Source organism: Octopus sinensis, unplaced genomic scaffold (genome assembly GCF_006345805.1).
Source record: "Octopus sinensis unplaced genomic scaffold, ASM634580v1 Contig12245, whole genome shotgun sequence".
Lineage (NCBI taxonomy): Eukaryota > Metazoa > Mollusca > Cephalopoda > Octopoda > Octopodidae > Octopus > Octopus sinensis.
In genome coordinates, this window is record NW_021832584.1 from 17477 (window position 1) to 39280 (window position 21804).

Here is a 21804-nt window from a genome sequence, read left to right on the forward strand (position 1 = left end):
AAATTTGCAGGTATATTATCAGGACCAGCCGCTTTCTTGAAGTTTGTATGAAACGAGTCAATACTTGATTCTTCATTTTTTGACGCAAAGAAATTAAAAATCCTTATTTTATACATCAGATAGGGATGACATGTGTGCAATTGTCTTGAAAAAGTTTTCGGTTTCATATTGTGTGGCAAAATTTTTATACAAACAACACATATAGAATTTCAACTCCATCTTTATCTATACAAGTAAACCCATTTGGGACAACGACAATTTCCTAAATGGAAGGGGAATATTCGCGTCTTCACTGCTGAAATAATATCACAATTGGAGTAATATTTTACACGATTCCACGTGTCACCGTCCATTTAATGGACCACGCCGTTAAATGAATCGACTACTTTTTATAAATTAAAGATCGTAATCGTAATTAGCCCTCCCGTAAGATGAGAATGACATGCTGACATCTTGCTCAGGCCGGCCACACTTTTTATTTTTTTGTAAAGATCAAGACAAAAGATAGCATTTTACCAAGAAACTAATTAATCCAAACCAAGTCATATGTCTCTGCGCTTTGTAGTGTGGCCGAGTAAGAAATCCGGTTCCGCAGTGAGATCACTGATGACGGCGTCACTTAATTTCTCCAAGGATATCTAAATCATCTCCCATTTTCAGCTTTCGTCCTACATTGTTGTAAGACCTCTGGCAAAGTTAAGCTAGGTTGATAGTCACTTGCATCTTCCAACGAACGAGTTTTTTATCCTGAACAGAAATAGTTCTCCATTGGCTTCTTAGAAAAATATAAGATCGTGATCATAATCAAGATAATTCTTAATTTATTGTATTACATGCAGGAAAAACTTCACAAAAACGATGTCACAATGCTTAATAATAATTATATTTAATGGTTGTTCCAAAGAATATCCATTGCGATCCTGAGGGGCAACGTCTTCTCGATCATCAGCAGCTTAAGATTATGATAATCATTTTCAGTCAATTTAAAATAATTATATTATCTTAAAATGATATGATCGTCATCTGTTTCAGAAAAATTAGATTTTTATTTAAATAAAAAGTATATTTGGCGTGCATTTCATTCGGACTGTAAAGGATTTCAATTTATTCATTCAAAATGCAAAATCCATCGCTAATTTTAATAAGCTATAACTAGAGAATTCTTATAAATACCGGATCTGGTACGTCTCCCCCGAAATCCTTTCCAAAAGCAAATTGCATTCCAGAAGATTCCAAAAAGAAGTTTTGGTACAACTTTGAAAGGCAACATCGAAGCAATAACCATATTTAGGCTCTAAAACAACTCGTAACCACACTAGTCAACTTTTGGCATTTTTATTAATTTTTTAAATCGCTTCCTTGCTCAACGATGTCATCCTCTTGACAGAATCTTTGATAAAGCTACAATTTCTATTCCGGTTATAAAAATCAAAAAAACTTGTTTGTATTTTTTTCTAAATGTTTGGCTGAGATGGTCTTGGGCCCCAAAAACTCAAAGTGTCGTAAAAGTTCCTCGCATTCAACAAGAGGAACATTCCATGAACGGTTGATGGCAAAAGGAGTAACATCAATCGAATGTTTTACAAGTTCCCCAAGCTAAACTGATAATAACAAACTACAATGTAATTCCTAATCATTTGGAGCATTTCCAGACTCGAACCCGAAGCACTAGTTTGATAGTCAGTCGCATACACAAACTCACTAGAATGTACAACAACGACCACCTGCGGAGAACGAGATTGTCCCCGATTATGTGCGAACAGTAAGAAAGACGTCTCAAAACATCCTCCCGTTCACAGTCCAAATACTTACAAAAATACTCAATCGAAGTAATTTTATTCATTTCCTTCAAATAGCACATCGCGATGACATCCCAACTCCCATTTGACTCAATCGAGAGGCTTTAAGTAATAATAAACAAAAAACTACAAATATTCCTTTATGTGTGAGAGCACAAGACCTTTGATATAGTCCATTTGAGTACCCCTTGTCAGTACAGTCCCTTCTTCAGTCTTTTCTTGGGAAGGCCGAAGAGAGAGTGATTCCTGAGTACTGAAATGCACAGGAAACCTCCCCAAAGACACAGTCACGCCAATTCTCAGCAGCAGTACACTCATCTTGCCACTTCTTTGAACGCAAACGTCTCTGCCGTTGAAACCTCGTTTCTTTCCTAACTCGACAGACCTGTTCCCCTTTTACCGAATCTTCTATAAACTCCGCGGAAATAAAACCGTCATAAACGGTGAAACTTGGTCTTAATTTGATGTGGTCCTCCAGTGGCTTCAAATGCATTTCTCCGTCCGTAATCTTCCCAACAAGGAGAGTGTGGTTCGCCTTCTTCCCAGGGACTGACATCAACGTCAGTTTATTGGCCTGTACTAGTCTGAGAGTAGTAAAATAACAAAAACTTGATCTCCGATTCTTTTAAGGGTCGACATCGTCTTCGGGGCTTCTTTTTCCGTTTTCTTGGAAGTGGGGGCTTCGGATTAGTCGAGGATTGTTCTTTATTTACTTGAACTTCAACCTACGACTACAACAAGAGGATTACTAGTCGGTTTTCAGGTTTGATTCGAATGCTGTTGATGTCCTGCATGCCATACGAACAGTTCCTTGTGGTCAGGGGGTACTACAATCAGATTTAGGAGTACTTCAAAGATGAACAGACTCTTGTCCCTTTCAGAGGAGACCTCTGTGTTGAGCTGGGGGTTATTATTTTTAAAATACAGTTAATGTTTCATTATATTTTAGGTTGAGGGCTGATTTTAGTCCTTTCGATTCATCAATATTTGGTTCTAGGGTCTTCTCTAATTCAATTTTTATTTCAGTTTTGGGGTTCTATGTTAGTTTTTAGTATTTACTTCAATATGTGTTTCAGGTATATCTTCAGCTTCTTTTTTGATTTGTTTTAATTTTTTTACCATAATCACACAGAGATCAAATATGCGCTAAAATCTATTTAAATTAATTGATATTCAAAAATTAAATAACAGTACAATATAATTATTAATTTGAACTTATAATTTATTTAAAAAATATATTTATTTCTAGAAAGCAACGAAGGAAAATTTAGCTAACCTATGATTTTCCGTCAGTGCAAAATAATAAGAAACGAACGGTGTTAATTTTAGCGAGTATCCGCAAGTTTTTTCTAATAAAAGTAGCTTTCCATACCAAATTTTTTAATTCAAGATATTTCTATTTATTTGATCGGCATCTCGTTTGATATTATTTCTTAAAAGCTTCTTTTCTTACAGCAAAGCAGTGATTTGATTATTCGTTGTATGTCTTTGTCATTTTAATGTGTTCTTTTTCATTGCCTAAATAAACAAATAATTTGACAATTGACCAGAACAACAACAAGTAATGATTAATTTCTAATTAATTCATCTGTTCTCAGTCGATTCTCCTCCTCTTCGATGGGAACACTTATTTATTTCAAGACTGTTGCCATTCCAAACTTATGTTCTGCTTGCATACTTTTTAATGTTTTCCGGATAACCACAGAGTGAATGTAAGTTCGTGTGGGTTCTTTTAGACCGATTGAGTAGCAGTGATGTTAATAGAATTTACACACAACACTGTCCCATGTTAGTACTAAGAGGAAATGGACATTTTTATTGTAGAAAGGAAAGAGACTGATACAGACAATTATTTTTTTTGGCGTCGATACAACGAGACGACTGCTTGAGCCAGTCGAACTCTTCTAAGAGACGTCTATTGCTGTCGGTTACTGGTCCCGATCGATAAAGAGGTTGGTCACTTGAGATCTTCTCCGGAAAGACCGGATAGATTTCTCAATGATCTGTCGGATTTGGGCTCCGCCCAGCTTGGGACGGGGCTTCGCGGGTCAAGCCTGTAAACTAGCTTTAACACGTAGCGTCGGATTTTTTCGCATTTCCTGTTAATTTTCTCGAGATCTTTTGAGTAGTACTATGCTTCCATCCCGTACAGCAAGCTGGGTAGGATGGTTGCGTAGAACACAAAGAGGAAAGTCCTTGGATCCAGATGCATGCTTCTTAAGAGGCGGAGAGCTGCGATGGCTTTCGCTCTCTTTTTTTTGACGTGCAGGCAGTAACCCAAGTTAGCGTCAATCGTAAGCCCCAGGTAGCGTATGCAGCTAGCTGGATTTAGCTTAAGATATCTTTAACAAATCAAACAGAAAAGTCCCGTTACTCTTTTCCATAATCTTTCGCACTTGAAGTGGTCCTTCGTTCGCGGTCAGCACATGGCAGTGCTCCGTACGATGTTAGATAGTGAAGCATAAAATTGCTAAACTCATTGCTTGCGGAGTCGATGTCGAGGGCTGAGTTATAGCCAGCAGGGCGAGCGTTGTCGTGCAGGAATGCACTCATGGAGCTCCTGTAGTGTGGCCAGTTGATCCTTGAGAGACTGTAGTGTGTTGATATGCGTTCTTATTTAACAGTACTAGTGTGAATTTTGATCTCCATTGGAAAGTGGTCACTTCCGATATCGTCAAGCACTGTAGGCTTTTCTATAAGGTTAGCAACAGAGTGAGAATAGATGCACAGGCATAGGTTGTCCCCGCCGAAGGGTGAGAGGTGCTTCGGGTCTTCAGATGTCCTGACAAAAACACCAAGTTTGTCAGTGATCTTTTTCAGTGTTCGACCATCCTGGTTGGTTAACCGAGATCCAAACGCCGTGTGCTTCGAGTTTAGGTCTCCGATAAGAAGGCAGTGAGCTGTACTTGAGAATTCCACCGACCTTTAGCTAGAAGGATTCGGTTTTCACCTCAAGAGAGAGGAATTCACATAACCTGCCCTCGATGATAGTGAGGTCACGGACTTGGAATTTTTCGCAATAAAAGATACTCGAACCAGTCCCTGGCGTGAACCAGGTGCCCCATTTTAGGTCCAGTGATCGATATCCGGGGAGTTCATGCGACTGGTTTTCCCTGAGCTTAGACTCGTTGACGACAATAATGTCCGGATGGCCGCTGTTTACCATCTCAACGAAGTCGTGATGCCGTCTCTTAATAGATCGAGCATTCACAGCGACGATTTTCAAGGGGACTATGTTGCTGAATTGCTCCCTCCTAGCAGGAGCTTTTGCAGCATTTCCATATCCACTCCGAGTTTAGTCAGGGCTCCTAGACAACGGCGAAAAAATTCCATTAAGGCATTCGAGTGAGCACCTTGTTGTGGCAGGGCTTTGTCATGGAGAGCTTCTGCCTTCTTACGGAGGACAGCCAAGCTGTCAACTTTTGCGTTATGGTGCTCAACAGTGTTTGACTTCGTGTTGTTGTGGGGACCGGGGTCCGGCGACGTCTGAATGCAGACATTAACCTTGGCCGGCACAGAGCTAGCAACGAACTTTCTCAGTGCACTTATGAGACGTGTGCCCAAATTGGCTGCATCTGAAGCATTTCACGGCCGGAGGCTTGTGCCATTCACAGCGGATATGGCTGAAGCCAGCTGTGATTCCAAAGCGGATGAGGGCGTTGGCCTCAGCCCTGGAGTTCAGTGTGAGCTCCCAATCGGAATGTCAGTTCCATTGCAGGAGTATCTTTCGAACTTGAAGTCCTATTCAAGAGTTTCTCGCAAATGGAAGTTAAGGTCCTGTGTTGAGATCCAATGGAGAATTCCCTTGAGGATTAGGACTGAGGCCTTCTCAGCTACAGAGGCGAGTTTATGGCCGCCTTCGCCAAACATTTTGGTTTCAGATAACTCTGCCTTGAATGCGGCTGCATCCTCGGCGCACCGGAATTGGAGTCGGAAAGATCCGGACTTTTGTAGAGTAATCCGAGCTTTCGACGCATTGGGGGATTTTGAATGAAGATTGAATCTTTTGATTTTCCTCAGTGTTGGGTTTTTGATGCTGACCATATAGCAGAGGCTTAAGCTGTCACGTTAAGTTACCAGCTGATTGGATTCGGAAGATTTTTGCGTCTTACCGGATTTTTGAGGCTTCATAGTTCTCAGAGATTCCATAGGATCTACAAGTTCCGTGGGTTCATAGAAAAGTTGTGGTTTGACAGCTGATTGTTTTTGTGCTTTCGCACGAGCTTTAACCGTTAAAAAATTTTTCTTAACCATGTTAGAATGTTATTTCAGATTTTGTCTGAAATTTTGTACTAATAGGACTATACAGTCAATCCTTTATTTATTGCCACTAACGAGACCGACCAAAATGATGGTAAAAAGGGAGGTGTTAAAAAAGGAGGTTTGTTATTTTTTGTTTTCAACGAGTTTATTAGTCAATATAAAGAAAATAAGTTTTTATTGAGAGAACATTTTTAGGAAAAATAGTTAGATAATCTAATAATGTTTTTTTCCGTTTAATGTTTTTTATGTTGTCGATAATTTTCAATGCAACAGAATTTCAATTTTTTTGATAAAAATAGAATGTGAAAAATCATAGATGGGGTAAATTAGAGAGGTTTGACTGTATCTGTGAAATCACAAATAAATTATAACCATTGACTCTCGTTTTGCTAAAATTTATACATTTTAAAGAAATATTAAATTTTTAGCTACGCTGATTATTATTTGATTCTTGTTTTAAGTCTAAAAAATCTATTTATCAAAAACTGTATTAACACGGCATTAAACAATTGGGCAAAGATAAATGAAAAAATAATCGAAGAATCTGACGAAAAGGTATTCAATTTGATTTGATTCATTCTCGAAATTTGGTTGGACGCACAATTTTTGTCCAAATCAGCTATGGAAGTGTCCAATGCAATAAAATAATATTGATGTTTGGAAAAGATTTAATTCTTCACACGGACAATGGGGAGAAATTTGTCAATGACAAGATTGCCTGATTATGTGAGGAGTACATAATGAAACCTCTGAGGGGTCATGCAAAATGCCTTTAGGTGCAGGGGCAAATAGAAAAACTACACCAATCCTTGAAATATATTTTGTCTCCTCCACTTGTTTGTCCGATAACCTCAATTATAAATGGATTTCAATAATAAACAGGATAACCAGTTCCTATAACTCAGCGTCGTATGCACCGTTCAGAATTATGTTTGACGAAAATGCCAATCAGTCGATGAATATGTATTATACGAAAGAAGAAATTGATCAATTATTCACGGAATTGGATCGATTCAAACTGAATAAAAAATGATTTTGACATGGTTTTTTACCAAAAGAACAAGTATAAAGGCTGTCCACTGCTCAGATGTGGCTGAACAAAAAATCTTTTAAAAAGGATTTGAAAGAATGATATCTCTGTGTTAAAAATTGAGGACGGGGTTCTCCGAAGAGGTAGACTGACACAAATAAAAAAATTCGGAAGCTTTCTTTAAATGAAAAAATAGATTACCAGGGTATATTATGTACAAAAATTCTCACCTACTGGTATGGTAATAATAAAGTCTAAAGATAGCACTTGTTTGTTTTGTTCTAAATAAATTTTTCTTAATGTCTTGGCTTTTTGATCTCTAATTATTGAATATGTTAGGAATGTTTAGAAATATTTACATTAAAAAATTTCAAGTGTTTTTGATTTGGGATGTTCCAGTTTTTAAGCTAAGAGGCAAGGGTTTTTGGAAAAGCAAGCTTAGTGCTTTATTTGAAAAATGTCTCAATACATATCTTTGAACTTTGTGCAGAGTGACACGAAAAATACATCGGTGGCAACTCAGGACTGACTTTATGTGTTGCATCAATCGTGCCATATTGTGCGTAAGGCTCCAGAGAAAATAAACGAGACTTTTCTCTATTTGTACTCAACACAGACAACGCAAGAAGAAATCACGCAGAAGCTCAGGCCATAGAGTAAGTGGAGGGCAAACATTTCCGCAAAGATAGCTGGAAGAAAAACCGAGCTGCAAGCGCTGACTAGGCACATTAATGATGTGAGCAATGGAGTCAAGATTTGGGTCAAGTGAGTACTGTACCTTGTCGAGCACGAGCTGCCAGATGGGATTTTAATGAGTTGAGTCGTGTCTGGGCAGAGGGGAAGCTGATTTTCGTTTATTGAAAGAAGTTCTCAAATAATTGCAGACTGTTCTATCGCCTACTGCACGGAGATACTTTCTTGAAATTTAATTGGAGGTCTACAGAGCCAAAGAAGAGAAGGAAGAAGGGAAGAAAATGCGTAAAGTGTCATTTCCTATTCACTTTGGAAACTCAGGACTTATTATTATTAAGCACACCGCAAAATAACGTTAGTAAAGTTATCTCGCTTGTGCCACCCGTTCCTGGATGCGTTTTGTTAATCGCTTCCAAGTCCCTCTGTTCCTCGATAGTTCTCTCAAGTACTCAATTTCAGCCTTTTTCCAATCAAAGTTAGGTCCTGGTGCAGGAGGGTTGGTAGAGTGATTCGTGATCTTCCTCGGAAGTTTGTCCCCGGGTGGGGGCGTAGTGGTGTTCCATTGCAAGATTTGCAGGAGTTTTCCTGTCCATTCTTAGGATGTGACCGAATAAGGCCAATCTATTACTTCTTATTTCTTTGTCCAACGGGTGTTCATTGTACCTGGAGTAGAGATGTTTGTTTGAAATGCGTTTTGGCCAAAAGATTCCTAGGATGTATTTCAGCTGCATTCTGTGAAAGAAATTCAGATTTTTTATTTCCTTCACTGTGAGCCCAAGAGGAGTTGTACAGTAGGACTGGTTTTACGAACATATTGTAAAGTTTGATTTGTAAAGACGCAGAAATGCTCCTGAAGAGCTCCAAAAACTTATTGCTTACATCTTGAACAAAACTTTTGAAGAACATGCCAAAATTAACATCGGAATCGGAAAGTTAATTTCCTTACATAAACCCGGGAAGGAAAAAGGAAAACTAAACAGCTTAAGAACAATCATAATACTCAACTTACTTTGTAAAATTCTATCACTAATCGCTTTGGAGAGAATTAAAGGCCCACTACGTGAATTTATCGGACCCAGCCAAAGTGGGTTTGTCTCTGGAAGATCAACTTCCGATGCTGTTTGGAGCCACAAATGGATGTGTGCTTCATGCCAAAAATATAAAGAAGAGTACCACATAATGGAAATCGACCTATCTAAAGCATTCGACTCAATCAGTAGAATTAAGATGATACAAATATTAACGCCACTACTCGACGAAGATTGCATCAGAATTATTCGTTACCTACTCTCCTCCACTCAACTATTTATCCAGCTCGGAAAACAGAAATCCAAAGTATTTGAAACAAACAAGGAAACCCCCCAAGGAGACGCCTTATCCCCGGTCTTATTCATCGTATATCTGGAGGCGACCCTACGAAATGTCAGGAATAATATCCTCAGAAATATTACAGAAGTCATCTTTGCAGATAACATAGATTTCACGGCAACAGACCCCCAACTAGAAAGTACTATGGACAAATTGGCCTCAGAACTTAGTTAGGGAATTAATTAGTTTCTTTTTATTAATAAAAAATATTTTTAGAATAGCCGCATTATATTGATTATATAAAGTATTAACAATTCAAATGGACTTGAGCAATTTATTCCAACAGTATGGTGATCTAATTGCTAAAACCCCAAACAAGATCACAATAGTGGGATGTGGGCAGGTGGGGATGGCCTGCTGCTTCTCTCTCATAATGCAGGCAAGAGTGGAATAGTCACATTCTAGAAAATTCCAAGCGAAATTGTTTTGATAGATATTCCTCAGTGTGCCACTAAAATGGAGGGTGAAGAAATGGATCTTAAACATGGAATGGCATTTTTCCCCGGCTGCAGTATATCCGCCAGCACTGGTTAATGTGTGGATGGATGAGTAGATTACTCCAAGACTGCCAATTCGCGGATTTGTATCATCACTGCCGGAGCCAGGCAAATTGCGGGAGAGTCACGAGTCGACTTGGTCGGAAGGAACGTCGCTATTTTCAAACGTGATATTTGTTAGCGATTTCGCAGAAATAGTCCCAAATCTGGTCCGATACAGTCCTGACTGTATTCTGCTGGTCGTATCTAATCCAGGTAGTTATATGGCCATTTTGTAGTCGACATATTAACCTACGTTACTTGGAAGTTGAGTGGACTTGCCAAATCGCGAGTAATCGGGTCGGGAACTTCGCTGGACTCCTCTCGACTGCGAGTCATGTTGTCCGAACACTTCAAAGTTTCACCCTTTAATATTCATGTCTCCATCATCGGGGAGCACGGGGACTCGAGCGGTAGGCATGTTTGTTTATTCAAGTTCCCGTTTGGAGTACTACCTCGATCTGTGGGGTTCTTCTCAATGACCTGGAAATGACTCAGGATGAGAGGAACAAAATTTACAGTCTTCACGGCGACGTTGTTAAAAGGTATGGGAAGAACATGACAATAGTGCTTACGAAATAATACAACGGAAAGGGTACACCTCCTGGGCTATTGGAGTGTGTGTTGCTGCTATTTGTAGATCAATAGTGTCTGACTTGAACATTGTCATTCCTGTGTCAGTCCACTTTAACGTAGTAGCTGTTTTTATTTGGCTAAGATATACCCAGAAATAAACTCGGTAGCTTTCCTGTCTATGCCATGTGTCATTGGAGCGGGGGGAATCATTAAGTTGTCAAACTCAATTTGAATAATGAAGAAATGACAATCCTGAAGAAGAGTGCCGATCTAATGGAGCAAGTCATTAAAAGTATATCACCCACTCTATAGTCTAACTATTAAATACTACTAATACATTGAAGGATAACAAGCTAAAAATAAATTTAACTAAATGACGTTTTCTTTTTCTGTATTTTGATTAAGACTCAATAATCTCTTCATTATTTTGTCTCCCAGGGTTATCGGTGAGTGTAGCCGGAGTATCTTATGTTTAATGACTTCACATATTTTCTGAAGTTTGATGTCACAGGACCATTTATGTAAAAACAATTGGAGCTACCTTGACACTCGCATGGAATATCATCTCCAATTCCTTTGCCAAGAGATCATATTTTATTAGCTTTTCTAATTCCAATTGTTGTAAGTTTTCTGTTGACGTTTTCTTCACTTCAAAAAAGAATAGACGGTCATGTTTCTTATCAAACATAATAGATCCGGCTTATTATCTCCAAGAATTGTCTTGAAGAGTGTTCACTGCCCGATTCTGAATCTATCTGACGTCAATAAGACAAAATCTCCGGAATCTGATGGACAAGAATTGTTTGAGCATCGCAATTTTTTTCCGTGTTGGGTTGAAGATCTGCTAGGCCCACAAATGCCGCCGCTGGGAAACTGTTGACGAATACGGCTTCCACCCTCTCGCTTCCCGTCGGATTGCCGGTCGTGCCCCTCGACACAGAAAACTCAACGTTATCATACAGAGAGCCCTAGCTTTCGCGTGTGTCCCGTCAATCCTCGAACCAATTGGACTGAATATAGGAGACGGCAAATGCCCAGACGGGCTGTCCGCGTTTTCATACGAGCCAAGGAAATTCCTTATTTGGATTCTACTTGTTCAGACACATTTTTGCGCGGAAATCTCGCCCAGTCACCTGTCGATCCTGGGCACGCGTCAGGGCAGGACAAGAATCACAGGATTCTCAAGTACGACCACCTTTCAAACTCGATGTCCAATTGCTTTGGAGTCCTCCAGCATTTTCTGCCCCAAAACGGTTCGCTTTCTTGCTCCTTTGGCAGACGACTCGAGAAAGTCACCTTAGCTTTTGGACAGTCTATCGATCGCTGTGATCCGTGGAAATGGCTTTGCTATTAGCAAGGGTAGTCGAGCGTCTAGGTAAAGCCTTTAACTAGTTTCTCATTTTATCTAAAAAATTGTCAAACATTTCGCTATATCAATAATCCAATTTTAAAAGAAGTCAACAAATCAATTACCTCTTTTAACAAATTCATTCGTCACTAATCAACAGCAAATTTAATCCCAATCTACCTCGTAACAAATTTATCTGTAAAATAAGATAAATAAACCAGAAATAAACAGAGTAAGTAAATAATCACACTTGCTCGTCTAGAAATACACAAAACCAACCGTATTTGTTAGGATCGAAATTATCGAATTTAATCTCCAAGATAAAATCCCTAAATGAGTGGTACATCAGCTTGTTCTATTGATTAGCGTCGACTTTCATATTGATTATCAAATTCTCAATTTATAAATGTAAGCTTTCATGTATTAGGTCTCACAAATAACGATTTTAACTATTATAAAACCTACCTTTTACAACATTCACAATTTATCAATGACAATTTAAATCCTTTGGGGACTATTGGTTTGTATTCTTAGATCAGCTTTCATGGGAACCAACTCGAAAATGTTAGCAGGTAAAAGAGTGCGTGTTAAAAACATAGTTGAATTATTAAAACTATAAACGAATATACTAGTTGTAGCCTTGATGTTTTAAAGTTATTTGACCTGCCGATATGTTAGCAAAATAAACGCGGTTTTTCGTAGGCTATAAATACCGATTTTACGAAAGATTATTAATGTCGGAACAGGAGAATTGTAAATGCAAGAGGATTCCATGTACATGTGTAAAACAAGAAAGCCCCTGTACTGAGTTTGAATTTATCTTGCCCAGGGTGGGAAACGACTGACAATAATCGAAATGAAACACAATCGACTAGATATTTTGATTTCAATAATCAAAGTTATCCGACTGGGCCGAACGATTCAAATTATTTTCAAAATTCGTATTCTCAGCATTGGACCCAGAATTTCCAGAATTGTTATTCTCCGCAATGGAACCAGCAATGGAACCAGAATTTTCAACACTGGAATCAATTTTGGAGAATAAAGCCAATTCGTTTATTATTTCAAATTATTTTTAGGTATCATTGACATTTCAGACTCATACGAAAAGTATTGGAGAGAAGCAATGCTATCACAGTTTGATTTCGATATTGAAGTTAAACCAAATGCGGGTTGTAAGAATTATATTTACAAAAAAAATGAAAATGGTTAGTTTTTATCAGTTTTAAATGATATTTAGATAAAAAGAAAGATGACCCGGGTAAATTTAATAATATTAATTAAACTTATTTAGACAAATCCTCCGGTTTTTTGCGTTGATTAGCTTCTTAAATAATGGCTGTTTCTTTTTTGCTTTCTTTTCCTAATACATGCTTTGACCTTTGAGTAGTATTTACTTTGATGATGATCATGAATTTTATAATAATATAAAAATCGATTAGAGTAGATATTGTATTTAAATATTAAATTGACTGTGAGTTTAATGCATTTTTTAAATAACTCTATACCATTAACGTCAAACAAATCAAATTACTACAGAACTACATTTTTACACAGTTGGAGTGCAAAAAAGCACTCAAGCCCTTTAACGAAATCGTGTCCTTAATTTGAATACAGAGGGGAATTGAGATTCCATGTTATTGTTTTCTTCAGTTATGGCGTTATAACTCCAAAAGCCAAAAAATTCAAAATCTTTATAATTTTTATTTCAAGCTAACTATCTCCCCACTCCGTTGATAAGCTTCATGAAATAATTTCTACCTTTTTTGAAATACGAAATTATAGCTTTCATTTAGAGATAAAAACCAACTTCGTTGTTTAATATCATGCAGCTGTATTGAGTTTTTGTATAAACAAAATGTGAGAAAATTTAAATATAAACTTAGCATATATCCTTATGTGCCAAGTGCAATTCACTAAAATAATTCGCTTTTACGTTGTCGAAAGCATGTCGTTCAAAATCTGACATTAGTAGCGAACATCAAAAAGCAATATACCTAGATATTTCCTTGGATCTCCCTTTTTTCTCTTAATTATGTCCACTTTTTTCTACTAGAGCAACTGTGTGGACTTTTCTAGATCAATTTAACTCCTTGCTACGATAAAATCAAAGATCTAACATAATTGCTTAAAAAGTATTTATTGAACGATTCCTTTGATAATGATCATAGACATAAATCCTTTTTTTTTCTTTCTGTCACTTTCTCTGTTTCTTTTGGTGGTCGAAAATGGATGAAGTAGACTGGGTCTGAGTGAATCACGAATGTAGTGATTAAAGTAAATAACCTGAAACTTTGAAAACATATAATACCTCTTACTTATACTTAGCTATCTTTTCGCGATACTTGTTGAATATATGTTTGTGCACAAATTCTGAAGCTTTGAACTTTTGAAAAATCTTTGGTTGATCGGGAAGCTCATTGGAAAAAAGAAAAATGACTCCCGGGAAACCAGCTGGCTGTACCAGAGGGTATCAATAACAATCTTGCAAGGAAACTTGTTTGCTATCTGCGGTGCGGCCACTGGCGAATTCTGATTTACGAGTTTTCACACAGAGAAGTAAATAAAATTGAATATGAATTTCGAAATAGATATTTCACTGTCAAGAATGAGATTATCAGAAAAGTCATTCGAAATTGTGAAGTTTGCAAATTTTCGCGTCTTTTAAAACTTCAAAAAATTTGTTTAATTATAAATTGGGGATATAAATCACCATCCGTTCGCTTCTTGTCCAAATGAACGTTTTCAAATAGACATAATAGATCTGAAAAGATTTTCAACGTTAATTTAAAATTTTTATCATGTAATTCGATTTTGAATCTAAATCTAAATTATTCCCAGTCAGACAATTTGTTTCCAACTGCGAAGAGATTTAATTTCGAAATCAACCCAATTGATGAAAATTCAAGTTATTACAAAGCTATGAACAGGAGAATGAATGTTCATAATAGTAAGTATACTTTTAGCGTGGGAGATAAAGTACAAATTAGAAATATTAATAAATAGGTTCGGGTTAAAAAGGACTTTGGAACAAATCCTTCATTGCGACTGGATAAGTTTGAGTCTCCATATTATTCTGCCTCAGAAATAATTAATATTTTATCGAATAATCGCGTGGAGGTAGTTTTAGATATTTTAATTTAATAGATAAAAATTCGAAAGGAGAAATATCAACTGTACTAATGACTACATTAAAAAATAGTTAGCTAAATTTTATTCTCTGTGGTTTTAATAAAATGAAATTAATTGAAGTTAATCTTAGTTCAAGGTTGATGTAACAGGCTGCCCATAGGTATTGCGTGGCCGATGTAATATTAAGTTTGAATACTTAATGACTTGTATTTAACCTTCTTGGTCGCTTACTGTTAATTTTCGATGTTACGGCAAGCGGCGTAAATCGATTTAGCGCGATCGTTCTCAATCCGCTATCACACAGAAACGGTGACATTTAATATTTTTAGCGTTATTTTAGAATTTTAAACATGTCCTTTCTAAAATGTTTTCCCCTATATATACAATAACAGGTTTTGTCCAAAATGTGGCAAAATATCAATCTATCGTGTGTATCTTAAATGGCGAACCTGTACAGACATCCTCAAGGCAAATAAAATATAAATTAACTAAAAAATCTATCAAATGTATTGTTATTGATGACTGATTATACCTCAAAATCAAAAGATTTCAAAAAACTAGTTATTTTCATAAATAATGAAAATGGAATGGAAACTATTAAAGATTCTATTCATCGATATAACCTTTCTAGAATTTGTAAACTCGACAGGATTATTTACACTCTTATTTTACAATAAAGCGGAAAATTATAGAACAAGTCGTCAAGAATGCTCAATTTGCAAATTTTCTATTCCACTTAAAGTATAAAATTAATGCAGGCTATAAATGGATATTTACCGGCTATAATGGATGTTAAAGTAAATATGAAATCGATAAAGCAGCTAAAAATAAATCTCTACTGTTCAAATTAAACGGATGAATAAAAAAAATGAACTTTCATAAATCGAAATACAATTTTTCAATTGGAAATGAAATATGTTTTGCAAATAATTGATAGGCTTGACTTTTAAAGACTTGCTGCTAAGATGCGATAGATTGATGGAATGGAGTTTGTATTAGGGTTGCCACAAAAGGAACTCCTAAATAATCCCAAAGGGATATGTTTCAATATTTCCTATTCCTGTGTTTAGTGTTGAAATTACATTTCCACGTATAAGGTTTAGTTCCTGGGGAATAAGTGTAGAAGTTAGGATAAGTCACCATTTTTCTTTCTGAATTTGCATAATTTCCAAGCACAATGAACTATAAATTTACTGGGGCCCTTAAAGATGTCACCAATGACGTCAATGATTCTATCTAAAATTGGACGGACAAATCTATGCAGGAGATACGTTTTTTCAAACAAAAACAGAGAAAATCCACCTCAAGAGAGTACCTATGTTAACCAAAATGTTTACACATATCATCCACCGCCACTTATGATCAAGACTTTCCGGCTGGCGAACCCGCCGATGTGACTTATAGATCTCATCAAAATCAAGTGAAGTAACAAATCTTGTTCTCAATTTCAATAAGAAAGTGGTCGAAATTAACAAATATATTACAGTACGACACTGTTTGTTCCCCAGCAGTCACCTAGCAAAGTACTAGAACAGCCTGTAATCGCTTAACTTCTGTGTTCAGATGGGAACGGGTATTTACGACTAAGTGTGATCGTAAGTTTTTTTCGTTTTAATCACTGGTCCGGAACATATGGACTGCCAAAAATTCAATATTGTAAAATTTTATGGAAAAAGTTAAGAAAGAGATTAAAAAATATTCTAGAAAATATGACTTTTAACATAATTATAAAATTAGATAACATTTAATAAAATAAACATAATGAATCGTGGTGTGTTCCGACAGTGGGTTTTCTGTGAGTATTCAAATTTACCGTAGGCGACTGAGCTATTAAAGTACCCCGCAGAGTATACGAACGACTCCCTCATCTTAGCCCGTCTAGTAGAATATATGTATTCCTAATATCTCACGTTAAGCTCAAACTCTCCCACAGTCGAATTTGAATGCAACGACGAAGCCTTGGTTTTGGTCGTCGATTATATTTCCGGTTGTTTGAAAGACTCTATTTAAGCCAAATATAACTCAGAATCAGATATTGACAATTTCAAAGCGGCATTAATAGAACTCAACAACAACGTGGAGAATGTTTGTTTGATTTTAATATCCTATAGATCTATCAATTGCTCATGGCAATGGCTTTGTGGGAATGTGATGAAAAGTCTATTAACGAGTTATCGGAGGCTGCTGTTTTGTCGGGAAATGGACAAGTGCTTATTAATGTACTGAAGCACATCTACCCCGAGGATCAGGCCACTAATCGACCTGATCTTGCTAAAATCATTGGGTTTTCTGACACGATTTTACCACAAGGTTAAGTACCGGTCCCTTTGACCACAAAAACAAAATTTAAATTAAAAAAATAATTAATTAAAATATATTAAATATAATTTAATAAATAATTAAAATATATTAGATGACAAGACATTTGTAAGAACATACTTATTCCGTTACTATTGTCGCAGGATAGACCACCAGGCACACGATTTGTCCCCTACAATCACAAGTTTATCTTCCTCAATGTCGAATTTCTACGAAAAGACATCCAAACAACTCGAATCTTTGAAAACCCGAATTGATTCTTTAAAAAATGCCCCATCAGACAGTTTTAAATCAGTTCTTGTCGACTTGGAGTCAGGAGAGGACTTGAAGACAATCATTTCGAAGACATTCACCGACAACAATCAGTTGAGTCCCCTCGAACGTCAACTGACCACGTTTTTCCTGTGCTGTCGTCGGTTTGTGAGTCAATTGGCCATGTCCCGGGATTTCGAATCAGTCAAAAATTCAATTTTGTGGTCCCTCGGTGAGTCCCTTCAAGGGATCCCCTCAGGAGACACAATCTCCCTGCCAAGCTCACTCAACAATCTCTTCAACGTGATCGAAGCCACCCCCCAACAAGGGATGTTGAATATAATGAGGGAAGAACTGAGGACAATTGGATTGAAGGTCGATCAGTTGTGTTCCGACAAAAAAGTGGACATTTCCAATATTTTTAGTCCTCGACTCCTCAATGTGAGCCCCAGGCAATGGACGAGGGGTTGGTCGACAGCAGTCCTGTTAAGAGGGTTCGCCAGAATGACGAGGAAGTGAGTCCCCCCAAACGGATTACCGCCAATGTTGTTGCAAAAGCACGCAAAGTTCGTTTTTTACTCAAAAATTGTGCAACGAAGATATTAAACGACAGCGAGGGTTATCGAAATGGGGGGACTAGTCACGTTCCTTGTCGATAAATATGACTGTTTTATTGGTTAAGTGTTAAATATCAACATTTTTCGGGCAGACATTAAATTACAAAACTCATCAAGGGACTATTTTCCATAACAGTCAGTGTCGGTTGTGCAAAATCATATTTTTTGAATCCCTTTCGCTAGTCTTTGACTTCTTAATTATCCAAAAAGTCACTGGCATTAACACAATTATCTATTAAGCCTATACGATTTTTCAATTTGGTGGATTAAGTCAGGCGTAAACCTTTTTTTCAATTTAGTCTAGGAGAAATGATTGTTAGCTTGATTGTCCTAGGAAGTGAATCTATGCTTTAGCTGGGTGTATGGATGTGGTAGAACTTAACAACGATCGGACCTGTCTTTACCTTCCCTACAGATGTTCTAGCTTTATATGCCTTTGCAAATTCTATGAACGCAGAAAAGATCGATCAAAATATTCTGCCTTTTGCAACTGGCTATTTTTCAAGTTCTCCTTTGCGCCAAAAACGGCAATCATTTAAATCGCTGCTAATCATGTCATCTTCTCAAGCCATAGTTCCCGCTATTTCAACTATTACAGTAATTGGTATGGCTTCTTTAGTTACGCTTTCGTAACTCAAGCAGTTTATCGACTAACAAAAGGAAATGTTTCTTATCCAGGTAAAATCGATACATTAACCTTTTTATTCTCTTATTTTTCTGATCAGCAGCTGTTAGGTCAAATCAGCAGCTGTTATGAGTTAATTATTCATTTGAGACCAAGCCTATGTCAAGTTCACCGCAAACTCCACTAGAATACTGTTTATTCTGCCTATAACCAAACAATTTGAAAATCGATCAATCTATAATCAAGAATCTAAATAATACAAATTCACCTCGCGAAGTTATCACCGATATTTTTGACTCAATGTACACGCGTGGATTTGGCTTAAGATATCTTGAACAAATCAAACAGAAAGTCCTGTTATTCTTCTCCATAATTAGTATTTTGAATGGATAGAGGTTGTAGAAACGGTCGAAGATTTACAAAATAACAGAAAAATTTGTAACAGCAAGCAACCGTCTAAGCAAAATCCACATTTCTTTACACCTTTTATTAAAAAATTCAATAAAAAGATCACTGGAAACTTTTACTATTCTCGTTTCAGCAGGAAATATTTACCCTATAAAAGGTAGACATGCAATTATGACTGATAACACGTGATAACCAGTTTTCAAAAATGTGTGATGTCAATCACGCATTCTTTAATTCTACTGAAATTGACGTGATATCTTATTAACAACTTAGTTAACTGGAAGTGTTTTGGTTTCTTTGAAGCATCTAGAATTCTTTCTTGTCCCAATGACCATTTATTTTGGAATCTTTTTTCCCCCATAAATGCGTTTAAATGATACGTTGTTTCTCTCTTTCCAATGCTGAAGCCAACCTGAATTAGGAATAAAATCATCCATTTTCATTAACCAATTTATCCAATTAATCGATATATATTGAATGGAAAGCATATAAAATATGTTATTGAAAATAAATTTATGTCATTAGCCGATTTATACAATTAACCAATATGCAATTGACCAGTGTATACTGTACCAAGTTCTTAGTTCTCTTCAAGAATGAACGCTAAAGGAAAAAACTTAATAAAATTTGAAGTCAAGATTTGTTATTAAAACATCTATTCTGAGCTTGATTTTCTTTCAGTTGAAATGAGAACTTTTCAGGGTTTTTGAATCCACATGCAGTGATCTCTTTTCCCCATTCTTACAATACATCTTCTATTGATTCTAAAAGGAAAACAAAATGAAAAATACGTTCAGTAGATCCAGTAAATCAAGCAATTGGCATTGCCTCCCTTCATTTTCAAGAAGCTGACCACTTAATTGCTCATGGCCGTCGAAAGCTAAACAACGCCGAACAAAAAATCCAAACACTGAATAGCATTCCCAAAAAACTTAAAAAATTCACCTTTATTCTCAATGATAATGTCATAGCAATTACCAAAAATGTAATCGCTGTAACAAGTATTCTCAGCCACTTTTTTAATAGCTTTATTGCTAACCACATTCACGACGACCTGATAAAAGTCATTCTAAGAATTCCAGGTTACGTAAAAACACTTATCGAGCAAAGCAATCAGATGAAAGAATCAATGAAAAACGTGATTAGCACTGCTAAATTTAAGCAGTTTGGTCTCCATCGATGTGCATGAAATCAAAAAGCTTATCGATACTATCAAAGCACTGAAAGATCAGGACCCCTTTACCCTCGTTCACATTCTTCCAGTAAAAGGACAAGGCATAAAAAGAGAAGGCATGCATCCAACGCCTTATCAAAAAGGAAAACTATTTAATAGAAAAACAGGAGAATTACATCTTTATAAAAATCCTAGGCTAACATTCTTTAAAGTTTTTTGGAAAGCACGTTCTCAAGTTTGCTGAAGAAGATCCCAATATTGTTGCTATCACACCTGCTATGCACGTCGGCTCTTGCTCAGATGTTTTTATGAAGCGATATCTAGACAGCTGCATAGATGCAGTCATTACCGAGGGAAACTCTTTTGCCTACTCTCTAGGTATGAGCTATAATGAAAAACTAAAAGTCATTGCCTTTGTCTAATCAACTTTCCTCCAGCGTGCTTTTGATAACATTTATCACAATGTTTGTGTTCAAAAGCATCATTAATCGCCCTGGTCTAGCTTTTGATGATGGAATCACTGCTCAAGGGCTCTAAGATATTGAATGCCATGCCCAATATATTTATCGCGCAGCCTTGAGGCGGGAAGGAATATGCTAAAAGCCCTCCTACAAAGTGCTTTCGTATGGAAACTTCCATCTGCTATCCGCTATCCTAACTTACAGACAGTTGACGAAGAGATTCAATTCGAAAAAGTTTTTTTAGCAAAGAATCCCTTAAAAAGGAAAAAATCTAACGATAGTAGCTTTTGGCCACGTGGTGGATATTGGTCTGCAAACACGCGAGCTTTTGCTTTTAGAAGACCTTGATGGAACAGTCATCGACCAATCTTTGTTAAACCTTTGGATGAAGATACTTTGAAAATTCTCGAGGTGTTGTTATAATTGAAAAACATTCACTTCAAAGTGGCATGGGATCGATTATCAATTCTTTTATTGTCCAAGAAGGCTTGACTCATTTACACGTTAGGAAATCAGCATGCTAATCATGCAGACTTGTTAAAAGAAGTTGGACTTTACCCCGACAATATTGCTACAGGTTTTAGAGACTTCTTCAAAACAAACTGCCAGGGTCCAATGAAAAAAATTGCTCTTTTTCCAAAAACTAAAGAGAAATCAAAAAATATCTTTTCTAAAAAAAGCATCCAGGTTGCTGTTGGAGATGATAAAGCAAGCGATCTTAAGAGGCACCTCTTTTCTCGGCAAACTCGTAGGATATTGAATGGTTGATCACAATGAGAGGAGATGGATCTATCTTGCGCGTAGCGCATAAGTACGCTGATATCGATGCAGTTATTTTATGAATTAATTTCGGGCATCTCGGGTTTATGGCAGATGTTCAAATCATCAATATCATCCTCTGACTGGAAGATTTAATTCACCGGCAGTTCACATTTAAAAATAGAATAATGATCGAAGGAACATCTCAAAGTAAAAAGTCTTTCTTTTCCATAAAGAATTGTCTCCTACAACTAGTACACAATCCTATTATTATTAAAATGGCAATTTATGTTATCTTTATCTGAATAGGCTTGAAGCTGATAGTGTCATTTTAGCAACCTTTAATATGTCAACAGCTTACTCTTTAAGTTGCCGGTAGTCCTATCTTAAGCCCTGATATTAATGCTTTTGTCTTAACTTCTATTTGTTTACATACCATTTCAA

The 21804-nt window shown here is 36.7% G+C and overlaps 1 protein-coding gene and 1 pseudogene across 1 annotated transcript; one reads left to right on the top strand and one right to left on the bottom strand.

Annotated features, from left to right (window-relative positions):
• Nucleotides 1-16227: 16227 nt before the first annotated feature.
• LOC115229267 lies at nucleotides 16228-16346 on the bottom strand (annotated as a pseudogene).
• Nucleotides 16347-16862: 516 nt separating this feature from the next.
• On the top strand, nucleotides 16863-18013 carry LOC118761330. The gene is made up of 2 exons (XM_036499156.1): nucleotides 16863-17055; nucleotides 17159-18013. Exons 1-2 carry the CDS (start codon nucleotides 16872-16874, stop codon nucleotides 17833-17835), a joined length of 861 nt encoding a protein of 286 aa, XP_036355049.1. The 5' UTR covers nucleotides 16863-16871; the 3' UTR covers nucleotides 17836-18013.
• The last annotated feature ends 3791 nt before the right edge of the window (nucleotides 18014-21804 follow it).

Coding starts and splice junctions, on each gene's coding strand:
- LOC118761330 (XM_036499156.1), top strand. CDS start 16,872: ATGGCAATGGCTTTGTGGGAATGTGATGAAAAGTCTATTAACGAGTTA. Junction 17,056..17,158: donor TGACACGATTTTACCACAAG/GTTAAGTACCGG, acceptor AAAATATATTAG/ATGACAAGACATTTGTAAGA.